This window comes from Bison bison, unplaced genomic scaffold, assembly GCF_000754665.1.
Source record: "Bison bison bison isolate TAMUID 2011002044 unplaced genomic scaffold, Bison_UMD1.0 scf7180017864035, whole genome shotgun sequence".
NCBI classification, from domain to species: Eukaryota; Metazoa; Chordata; class Mammalia; order Artiodactyla; family Bovidae; genus Bison; species Bison bison.
In genome coordinates, this window is record NW_011494607.1 from 1,390,508 (window position 1) to 1,402,715 (window position 12,208).

Here is a 12,208-nt window from a genome sequence, read left to right on the forward strand (position 1 = left end):
CAGAAGATGAAATGGTTGGTTGGTATCACTGACTCAACGGACATGAGTTTGAGCAAACTCTGGGAGATAGTGAAGGACAGGCAAGCCTAGTGTGCCTCAGTCCATGCTGGGGTTACAAAGAGTCGAACATAAGTGAGAGACTGAACAACAGGAATGCATGTGTGCTAAGTCTCTTCAGTCATGTCCAACTCTTTGAGACCCTATGGACTGTAGTCCACTGGGCCTCTCTGTTCATGGGATTCTCCAGGGTTGCTGTGTCCTCCTCCAGGGGATCTTCTAGACCCAGGGATTGAACCCACATCTTTTATGTCTCCTGCATTGGGCAGGAGGGTTCTTTACCACTAGCACCATCTAGGAAGCCCTCTAGAATATATGGCCTACTAATAATGCATAAGGTAGGGATTCCTGGATTTTTCTTGCATCTCAGAGCAGCTACATAAGAAGGAAGGGTGAATGTGGAAACACTACTCATTTTTCCACGTAAAGAATTAAAAGGAACTCATACAATCAATTTCCCTTTTGCCTTCCTGTATTTTTCTTGCCTGAACTAGTAAACATTGCATCATAGGTTCATACCACTGTGAGGATCATTTGTCTAATTTACCAATTTTAACAACAACAACAACAAAAACTAGTGTACTTTCTAAGGGCATACTAAATTCATTCAGTTCTTCACCAGTCAGCAGTCACTGCTGCTGCTGCTGCTAAGTCGCTTCAGTCGTGTCCGACTCTGTGTGACCCCATAGACGGCAACCCACCAGGCTCCCCCGTCCCTGGGATTCTCCAGGCAAGAACACTGGAGTGGGTTGCTACTTCCTGCTCCAATGCATGAAAGTGAAAAATGAAAGTGAAGTCGCTCAGTCGTGTCCGACTCTTCTCGACCCCATGGACTGTGGCCCACCAGGCTCCTCCGTCCATGGGATTTTCCAAGCAAGAGTACTGGAGTGGGGTGCCATTGCCTTCTCCACAAGTCTTTGCATGGCTTCTGCCAGACACCACTCTCTCTGGTCCCACTGTCATTCCTTTCTGTCCTTCTATATCTAATTTAATCCTTCCACACAGTGGGTCTTTAGCAGTCACTAAAGCAGTCACTAAAGACCCACTATGTGGAAGGATTAAGTTAGATATAGAAGGGACAGAAGGAATGACAGTGGGACCAGAGAGACTGGTGTCTAGCAGAAGCCATGGCAAGACTTGTGTGAGTAAAGGAGCAAGAACATACAGTACTCTTCTCAAAAGTTTGAAACTGGTTCTGGCAAACAGTGGTTCCAGTGGGGAACCAGTGGAAGTTTTAAAGTATGGAGCAACATCATTAGGGCTTGTGCTTGGGTGTGATAATGATGTGCCAGATAATTCTGAGGAGGAAGCAAGACAATAGGTAGAGCCTGTTGGAGGCATTTGTGCAAAGATTGACCAACTAGTTATGGAGAGAGGGGAGGGAGAAACCTATAATAAACTTTTTTTGGAAGACTTATAAGTGGGAGTTCACAGTAGTTACCAAAGAGGCTTTAAAAAATAATAAAAAAAAATTTGGTACTTTAAGATGTGTAAGTATGAATAAAGTACTTATTTCTCATGATCATTTTACATAATAAAAAGTATAAACAGTATTTTTATGGAATGATGAAACTGACAACTTATTTATAAGAAAGTTTGAATACAAATACTAATAGACATGAAAATGAACAACAAAAGCCACTTCAATTCAGGCTACTAGATATATAGAAGAGAATAGAATTTTTTTTTTAGAGGAGAAAGGACAGAAAAATCTTACATTTTTAATAACTTTTTCATTTGTTTCCTTATCTACAGGACAAAAACAGGATAGTGGTTAAAAAGAAAGGATTTTAGCCTAGAATTCTGTGCAAATCTAGCTCTGGCATAGAACAATTGTTATCTTAGTTGTTGTATACTCGCTCAGTTGTGTCCAGCTCTTTGCCGCCCCATGGACCCCAGGCTCCTCTCTGTCCATGGAATTTCCCAGGCAAGAATACTGAGGTGTGTGCCATTTCCTTCTCTGGGGGATCTTCCTGACCCAGTGATTCTACTTGTGTCTCCTGCATTGGCAGGCAGATTCTTTACCACTGAGCCACCAGGGAAGCAGGGGCCAACTAGTGGAGAGCCAAGGTACTTAATCAGCCCTTCAGCCTCACTTTCCTGCAGATACCCGTGTTATAAGATGTGTATGTGTGTGAGAGAAAGAGGGGGAGGAGGGAGAGAGAATTTAACTGAATTGAACGAGATAGTACATGTACAACACCTGTCACAGAGAGCGCCTTGCATATATTAGGTGCTCAACAAATAATAAGTACTTTTTTTTTTAAATTCTCAACAATGCCATTTAACACTTTTGGTAGATGCAGCTCTTTTTGGTACTGAAGGGTATTTTATTAAAAGCAAAAGGTAAGCTTGGCGTTGTATTTTATGTGAAATAAGGTGACATTTCCGGTGCGAACATTTTTAACCAGACACAAGAGGTAGCCTCTCTTGTTTGCTGGGCAGGTTCATTGGGTTTTGCTATGGTTAATTTTAACGCTGACGTTCAGGGGTTAAGAAAAGCCCTTACTCGTGTTACATGAAGTAGCAGAAATTATCAGATGGAAACAGGAATTAAGAAAGGAAAAAAAAAAAAAAAAAGGCTCTGCGGCAATTCATTGTTTCCTAACCAAGAAAACTTGTGCTTACAAAAATGAGAGGCGGCTACAACCTGGCAGTTTAATCGGATCAGAATAACTTAGGGGAGGGGGCAACAAGTAACCCCTACACCCCCACCCTTTAACCTAAGCCTTTCGGACTGGGTTGGTCCCGGGCTGGGACCATGGCTCTGAGTCTCTGGTCTCTCCATTGGAGAGGCGCGGCCCCGCGCGGAGAGGCCCCGCCCCTCCCGTGTGAATCGCCGACCTCGGTGGGCGGAGCCGGCGGATGCTAATGAGTCGAGTTGCCCGGCGAGCCAAGAACTTCATTCTCTCCTCTGTGTCAGGATCGCAGAAATTATGCCCCTTCTCTCACCATGAGCTGGCTCTCCAATTCCCAGGCAGTTGTGCTCACTGCCTACCACCCCAGCGGCAAGGACCAGGCCCTGGGGGGGAGCCATGGCAAGGGCGGGGAGGAAGCCGCCTCGAGGTAAGACTGGGCATTCGAAAGCCAGAGAACAAAACAAAACGCTCTTACCTGCTCCTCAGGGAAGAAAGTGACAGGGAAGTTGGTGTGGGTAGAAAGTAAGCTACAGCCGGAGGTCGCGCCTAACCTCGTGCAGCAGCAGAAATGTTTGGGGCTTTCTGTACTTTACATCTCACCTGGTTTGAGTCGGAAACCGCCTCTACGATGACTGGTGAAGACGGATAGGAAGGAACTGGGGCGATGGCTGTCAGGCTCCTCGCTCAGCAGGTGCATTTGCAAATGCTGAAAGATCAAATAACTATATTTGAAACACTTCCTGTGAGATGGAATTCTTGAATGGGCCCAAGGCCCAGCCACTGAAACTGCTGCTTGGGAACAGTGCCAACAAGCAGGAGGGCTGTTCATTGTACAATCTGTTGTTGTTACAGTATGTTTTTTTCCCCCCTCTCTTTTGGCTGAAAGCAAACTTCTTAGGCAGAAAGCCCAAGACACTGGCCTGTGGCAGTATGTTTCTCATTCTTTGGTGTATGTAGATTTGTTGTTGTTGTTATTGGGGGGAGCTTTCAGAAAGGTTTATGTCAGGAAGTAGTACTCTGCTACCAGAGTGACCTGTGGTTAATGTTAACTCACTTTATAGGTAGAGGGGGCAAATATTCTATAGACCACTGAGGCGCAAAGAGTACCTTTCTCTCTGTGTACTTTGCTCTGTTTTTTCAAGTTGTTTTTTTTTTTTTTTCCCCTTAGCTTTCCTTAATGACCTTCTCACTAGCTGAACATTTTTACCTCCGTATTAGATATAAATTGTAAATATTGGCCCAGAAGCTTGCAAACAGCAAATGCTAACCTAATAGGGTAGGACACTAATTATCAGTAAGCACATTTCCTCCTTGATGTTTAATGTGATAATAAAACCTTCTTTGTTCTTTTGTGACTTATGCTTAGGCCTTAAGCTGGAATAATGCCTTCTTTCATTTGTTTTAAAATCCCCAGATATGGGGGAGGGGAATAAAAATCAAAGGAATGGCTGTAATACTCTGCCTTAGATTCCCAGGCTGACTAGAATTTTTCCTTACATAGCAACCACCATATGTATTCTGTTGAATTAATTCATTTCCAAAGATAAAAGGGATTTGCTGCTTGTACTTTGGGTGTGTTATTTTATTTTCTGTCTTTTTAAGTATTTTGTCTGAGAGCTCATAACATGTTTTCAACCATTTTTTTTTTTTTTTTTGTAGTGCACTAAGGGGATAGTTACCTTTCAGCAGTAAGCAGACAGCAATGCCAACCCCTTATTGTCCATAACTTCGACTCCTCTTGACAGTCCAAATTGCCAGAATTGTGCAGACTTAGCACATTCTCCAGAGACTTTACTCTGGAATGGCCTGAGGATGTGAGCTGAATTTTGGATCCTGAGTGAAAAGAACCTTAGGGACATTGAGGCCTGACCTCTCACTTTTATTGCCTTGACTCAAACCCCAGGAATTAGGCTTTTTTGCAAGGTCTTTTCTAGGGCTTTGCGTATTGAGATACGGAGACTTTATCCTATGTTTGGAGCTTAGCTGCCTGTTGTGGGTGACCTATACTCAAGTGACCTATACTTGAATGGGTTGTGGGACAAAAGAGAGGAAAGGATGGGTCATTCTCAGCCTTGTTGTCACTCAGTTGTGTCCGAATTCTGAGACACCATGGACTGTAGCCTGCCAGGCTCCTCTGTCCATGGGATTCTCCAGGTAAGAATACTGGAGTGGGTTGCCATTTCCTTCTCCAGGGGATCTTCCCAACCCAAGGATGGAACCTGCAGCTCCTGCTTTGGTAGGTGGATTCTTTACCACTCAGCCACCAGGGAACCCCCCATTTTCAGCTTAGGTTAGAGCAAAGTCAAGAGGCTGCAGGGGGCGCAGCTGCTCAGAGTGACTGCTCTCCATGGGGTGGCAGCACCAGATCTGTTTTTCAGGTCCGCCCTCCCCACCACTGGCTGCCATATTGCTTGCCCATACTGGCGCCAGTTCCCACCACTGAATCAGAGTCCTTTGCTGGAGAAGATGGGAGCCTTTGTTTTAGGGCTGGGAAGAAAGGCGAGAAAAGGGACAGTCCTTTTTTGCTTTTACCCTTAAGCACATTAACTAATTTATCAGATAAGCTCAGTGTTTCTTTGGGAGGCACCTTCTTTAGTTTGGAAGGGTTGAGATATTGCAGTTGGGGTAGGTGGAGGGAGGAGGGATTTGAAGAAGGAATGGCATCAGGAGTGATCCCTTAAAGGTGATGGTGAGGGAGAGGCAGTACACGGGGCTTTGGGGCTGGGGTGCTCAGCTTGTACTTTAAGCATTGGCAAGCTGCCCCAAGGTGCAAGGTAGATGCCTATTTTAAAAAGCACTTCAAAAATCAAACCAAACCAAAATAAAGCAAAACTTCTGAAAAAGAGACAGAAGTTAGACTCTGTGTCCACCTATTTAACATTTGTTGAAGGCAGCACAGAAGTCTAATTTGGCTTTTTGTAAGACTTTGTCTCTTCTAAATAATATGCACTTTGATGAACTACTTATTCAAAAGTTCAATTAGATGAACTCATTATATGCCATTTGATAAGTATAGAGGATTATGTATATGATTTTGGATATTTATAGAAAGTGAGTTTTAGACCTATATTACCAAATCCTTTTTTTTTTTTTTTCAATTGTTCTTTTAGTCTTTGGGAAAGTTGGAATAGTAAGGAGCTAATTTTGTAAGTTGTCTGTTAGTCTAAAATTCCCTCCATTCCATTCCATTATCCCTCTTTATCGGGACATAGTCATTGTTTATTTGATTAAGGAATTCTTGCTACTCTTGTTTTTGCTGTGTGTGTGTGCTCAGTCCTGTCTGACTCTTTGCGACCCCATGGGCTGTAGTCCGCCAGACTCCTCTGTCCGTGGAATTTCCCAGACAACAATACTGGAGTGGGTTGCCATTTCCTACTCCAGAGGATCTTCCCGACCCAGGGATCGAACCCACATCTCTTGTGTCTCCTGCATTGGCAGGTGATTCTTTACCACTGTGCTACCTGAGAAGCCCAGTCCTGGTTAGTCTTTCAAATAGTTACAGAATCCTGCTTTCAAGTTTTTTTATGTTTCTTCTTGAAAACATTAGGATTTGAAGAAATATGCTAATGCTAGTTCTGACTGAGTTGTACATAGTCAAATGTTTCCAGAGGAAACCACTTTTTATGAGTAGCTATATTTATAAGACTTTATTTACTTGTTAATTTTCAAGTAGGTTTTTTAATGTTTACTTTTGCAAAGCAGTTTTTCAAAAAATACTGCATTTTGGCTATCCTTACTATTCTGCCTTTACTTTCCTGTCATTTTAAGAAGAGCTGTTTGTTTTATTTGCTTCCTATCAGTTTTTGCTGATATTTGATAAATATTAACGTCAGTAGTATTTTTCTTCTTACTGAACCTCTGACTCTAGTTATCTAGTTATCATATGAGATATTTTTATGTCTTCCATGAGTACATGTGTGGTGTTCATCATGAAAGATTTTGTTTTGCTGAAGCCATTTGCCACTGGTTTTGGGCAGAGGCAGAACCAGGAGGCACGAGGTCACAGTGACATAAACCCTGAAACTCTGGGTGTGGGGCCAGGCTGCATGGGGTCGAATCCCAATTCTGCCAGTCATTAGCAGCTTGGCCTTAGAAGGATTATTTAACTGTCTTGTAAATTGAACTTCATGGTAGTACTCACTTCACAGGGAGGATTACGTGGGAAGATCTGTGTAAAGCCCATAGAACAGGGAAGAGTTTATGGCTAGCCTCTGCTTTTTTTCACAGTAGATACAGAAAAATAACTTATTGAGCTTTGTGGTGTACAATATATTCTTTTTCATTTCAGAAGTATTTTTACAAATAATATTTTGTCATGTGTTAAGAAACATGGCCATGATCCATATGCTTAACTAAAAATGACATAACCAGCAATTAATGATGTAAAAGTTCAGGCCTTGGAAGTTTAAAAGACCCTGGAGATGTCCTTTTGATCCAAAGCAACATTTACAATTTGAACTAGTGACAGCCACTTATAACAGGCCCTGCCTTGGGGCATTGATGGGCCATGCTGAGGTCTGCAGACATTGACTTTTATGGCAGGCTGGAATGTGGGTGGGTCCTCTTTTGGCAGCTGGACTAATTGCTGCCTCCATGCTTCTGTCCTCCTCCTTTAAGAATTACTGCTTCCGGTGTGCCAAATTAAAGAGGGCTGCCACCTTCTTATGTCTTTCAAGTTGAATTTGTAACATTAGAAAAAAAGTACGCTACCACAGATAGAGTTCTTTCCTTTTGAATTTATGTATTATTTGAAATTATATATTTTTGGTGACAGAAGGAATGGTAAAGAGTTTTTATAATGAAATTATGTAATATGAGGACCATTTTCCTTGACCCTGGAGTTTAAGGGTGATTTGTCTTTCTGATTTTGCAGGAGTTAGTGACCAAATGCATTTTTAACCTGCCCATACGGATAATTGTTTTCTAGATCAATCTAGTCCTCATTTCCTGGTGTAAGAGTGCTTTCTAAAAACTGGTTTTCTTTACTGTGTCATTTAAAAGTCCTACTAGTAATTTTCTCTTGAGTTGTTAAAAGACACAGCCAGTATTCTAACCAGACAAGTCTTACCTTCATTTAGAATTGTGTGGTATTTGCCTTCTAACCATCCTCATCTGTGAGGTCTCTGATTTTTGTGGGCCTCTTTAAAGTATCTTCATGGGACTTATATTAGGTATATGTCTTTTAAGTATAAGGATTTATAAATCTCAAGAACCCCACCTTTTTTTTTTTTTTAAAAAAAAGCAAAACGAAAGGAACCTGCTGAAAACTTTCCTCAACTTCAATGGCACACTTAGGTTTTTCACTGTTTACCCTCATCTCTCTTCTGAGTGAGGCTAGTGCTTTGCAAGGTTTATGGTTGCTCTTTTAAGTTCTTAGTATTTGTCATGTTTTTGAGAGTGTTGTAGCAAAACAAACTCACAAAGACTGATGCATTTAACAGTGCTCGTGATGGCTTCTGGATTGCCTGGCAATTAGACCTAAAGAGTTTTTAATAATTGGCCCACCAAAATGAATTACTTTTTTCTCTTGTTTTACAATTTCTCATTATCTGTACACCTGAGTATCATTTACAGCTTAGAAAAAGGACCCAGCATCCTAGAGGCCTAGGCTACACTTGTGCCAAGCAGAAGTTCCCAGTGTCCCATGGTTGTGGATCTGTAAGGTCTCACACTCTTTGGCAGCCTCTGCTCTCCTACATCTTGTCTGAATGCTACCCAGAAGTCCAGAGAAGCCTCTCTACTTGTTACCCTGTGGTGGCCCTGTGAGAAAGCTTGCAACAGCAGAAACTTGAGGCCTCCAGGCTGTGGCTTCGGTGGTGGTACGGTGGAGGGTGGGCATGGGAAGGGTTAGCAGCGTGGCCTCCAAGCTTGGTTTGGGGAAGAAGGTGTCCTAGACCAGGTGTGATGCCAGTCCCTTCCTGAACTCTCCCCTCTGGGTGATTTCTTTCCTGACCTAAACCTTTCATTTCATACAAATACTCCAAGATAAAATGGCTTGTTGTCAAAGTTTTAGTCAGTACTGATATTTAATGTCTTTGTTTTACTTTTGATAAGAGGAGATAGAAAGTAAGAAGTTTTCTTACAGGAGGAGACTGGGCTTTCCCAGTCTATTTGGTGAAGAACCCACCCTCAATGCAGGAGATGCAGAAGACAATAGTTAGATCCCTGGGTTGGGAAGATCCCTGGAGGAGGAAATGGCAACTCACTGTCTTCTTGCTTGAAAACTCCCATAAGTAGAGGAGCCTAGCAGGCTATAGTCCATGGGGTCACAAGAGAGTCCGAGGCGACTGAGCACAAAGCATAGATAGGGACAAGTCAAGGTGTTGGGTGGATTAGGGCAGAGGGAGCAGACGGGATGATGTGTGGATAATTCTGAAGACACATTCTTTTGACTTCTGCATTTGTTGCTGGGAGCTGGCCAAGTTTATCCCCTTTTTTGAAAGAAGTAAACAGAAACCATGGAGATCTGCATGGTCAGTTACTACATCTGGAGTCGTTACTCAAGTCCACCAAACATCTGAATTTTTGTGTTGGGAAAAAAATGGTGACATGTCACCCCTTTGACACATGCTCTTTCGGTAGTCACTTTTGCAAAGAACACTTGTGTCTCCAGGGAAAATGAGGTTTATTGCAGGCATCTGGGTCATAAGGAAAAGACCATGTCTTCTTCCCTCAGGACTGGTCACATGATAAGTTGCTCTCTTTTGGGGACTCTATTCTTTTCTGTCCACTGGCTGTATAATCATATTTTGAGCTTGAGCTTGTCTCTTAATGGATGCCCCACTTGTGTAGCCCTCTAAGATCTTACACCTCATAGCATATGAGCTAATTTCAAATTTTTGAACAGGGATCAGTTTTGCCCAGTTAATTTTTTTGAGCTGTCTGGGGAAGCCCATGATTTGACCATCTGGGGTCTTTTTAGAGAAGCAGATTCTGTCAATGGGGCAGCTTCCCTCCAAAGGTAACTTGGCATCTTTGGTAAGCTGTTTAGAATTCGATTTCATTCCTCGTCTATGAAATGAGTGTGTTAAAGTTCTGCTTCACAAGGTTAATTATAAAGATCAACTGTGTAGCTTTTGAAAGCATTCAAAAAAATGTACACATCAGGCATATAATTGCTGAATCATTTTCAATACTCTAACTTTTCCCAGGACAGTTCATTTAACCAGAATTGTCATACTGAACTTTTTGCTTTAATTTGCACTTTCCTTTTTTGCTGTGTATTAAATTAAAATGTAAGTTCCTTGATTATGGAGGTCTTGCCTCATTTTGTCTCTGTACTTGGGTTTAGCAAAGGGCTTGACCTACTCTAGGCAGGTAATAAAAATTTGAATGAGTATAAGAGGGAGTAGGGTGTAGTGATTACATGCACAGACTTTGAGACTAGACTGTCTCGGTCAGAGTCCTGGTTCTGTCATTTAATAGCTGTGTGATCTTGGGCAAGTTATTTAATGTCATAGAGCCTCAGTTTTTTCTTTTCCTTCTTCAAACTGGGCATGCTGCTGCTGCTAAGTTGCTTCAGTCGTGTCCAACTCTGTGCGACCCCATAGACCACCAGGCAGCCCACCAAGCTCCGCTGTCCCTGGGATTCTCCAGGCAAGAACACTGGAGTGGGTTGCCATTTCCTTCTCCAATGCGTGAAAGTGAAGTCTCTCAGTCATATACAACTCTTCGCAACCCCATGGACTGCAGCCTACCAGGCTCCTCCGTCCATGGGATTTTCCAGACAAGAGTACTGGAGTGGGGTGCCATCGCCTTCTCCAGCAAACTGGGCATATTAATACATAATTCAAGAGTTATGAGGTTTGAATGAGTTAGTATATGTAACATTCTTAAGAGTGTTTGTTCTAAAGCACAGTGACCGTCTGTGATGATACAGGGGACAGAGGAGCCTGGCGGCTACATCCTTGGGGTCGCAAAGAGTCAGACATGAGTGAAGGACTAACACTTTTACTTTCAGTCACAGATGTTGGTGAATTAATCTGGAAATACTGCTAGAAAGCATCTTTGAAGCTGAGTTGTAAGTGGTTTGGGAAAAGAATGTTTGCTTTAATACATATGCAGTATAATTTCTTAATTTGAGAAATAGTGTTTTGGAATAAGTTTAAGATATTTATAAAGATATCTCAAATTATATTAATTTTAAGAAATACTAAGAATACCTATCTTAAAAAAGGGCTTAATGGGTACTGAACCCTTGTTAGGCCCACTGTTTTAAACAACTTTCTGTAGTTTGGGTGGATATAAATTTCTAAATCATTTGTTACTCTTAATAATGTGGAAAATCATCTCATGTAGAGCAAGGAACAGTTATTTGCTGCTGCTGCTGCTAAATCGCTTCAGTCGTGTCCGACTCTGTGTGACCCCATAGACGGCAGCCAACCAGGCTCCCCCGTCCCTGGGATTCTCCAGGCAAGAACACTGGAGTGGGTTGCCATTTCCTTCTCCAATGCATGAAAGTGAAAAGTGAAAGTGAAGTCGCTTAGTCCTGCCCAACTCCCAGCGACCCCATGGACTGCAGCCCACCAGGCTCCTCCATCCATGGGATTTGCCAGGCAAGAGTACTGGAGTGGGGTGCTATTGCCTTCTCCAAAGACCAAACTGACTTTAGCTTATTTGAATACTTGTAGGTACAAGCCCCAATATATCACCATAGCTAAAATATTTGAAGACAGGATAATGTTTACACTTTTCCCCCTTAAAATGTACCTGTGTACTTTTTGAACAACTCTTGATCTTATAACCGAGCAGTGATATTTCATGGAGCAGAGCTAAAGTGAAGGTGTGATATCCGCAGCCCAGATCCTCACACAGTTACCCCTGAGCTGCATCCTGTTTCCCATTTAGTGCACACACTTAAAGACTATCTATTGATTTTTCTCTTCCTCTGTATCATACATAATACATTCCTTTAAATGCTTACTGTGCACTGGGCCTCGCGTAGGAAACTCTGTCCCCTTAGCCAGTTCTCCGCATATCCCTCTCATACCTGCCTTTCAAGTTGCTATTAACTTGGTAGCTCTTGCTTATGAGTGGCTTACCGAGTAGGCTGTTCTGCCTCCACCTCTAAGAGACTGGGGACTTTAGTGGTGGGATGGGGGAACCTGGAGGAAGGAAAGAGACGGAGCTGGAGAGAGGAGGGAGGTGTAATCCACTGAGTTATGCAGAAGCCATTTTCCATAGGCAGAAAAGTAGCATCACAGATGGTAATCAAATCCCACAGAGCTCCAGTTGTGCCATTTTCTGGCTTAATAGAGTTCTTTTCGCCAGTTGGAAAACCCCAAGCACCATATATTTGTGGCATTGTTGCTATGGGAGAATGTGTCCTGAGTTCCCAATAACATGTTTCAAACCTAAGTAAAATCTTCGAGTAAGTTGGGGATGATGTTCTTTGCTGCCTTTTAGGACCTCTGTTAGTTGAGACATGAAAGAGATGTTTTTTTCTGCTGCCTTTAGTTTTGTCTTTCTCTAGTACACTCCAATACTCTTGCCTGGAAAATCCTATGGACAAG

General features: G+C 42.5%; 1 protein-coding gene across 2 annotated transcripts in view; it reads left to right on the forward strand.

The window, feature by feature from the left end:
- Positions 1 to 12,208, forward strand: part of ARHGAP18 (Rho GTPase activating protein 18) — a 203,408-nt gene that overhangs the window by 66,868 nt on the left and 124,332 nt on the right. Inside the window, exon 1 of one of the 2 annotated variants that reach the window (XM_010834642.1) lies at positions 2,915 to 3,123. The exons of the other annotated variant lie outside the window; for it this stretch is intronic. Within the exon in view, the coding sequence (XP_010832944.1) occupies positions 3,011 to 3,123 (113 nt within the window). The 5' untranslated portion in view covers positions 2,915 to 3,010. Of the gene's footprint in view, positions 1 to 2,914; positions 3,124 to 12,208 lie in introns of those variants that run through there. 2 annotated transcript variants of the gene reach the window in all.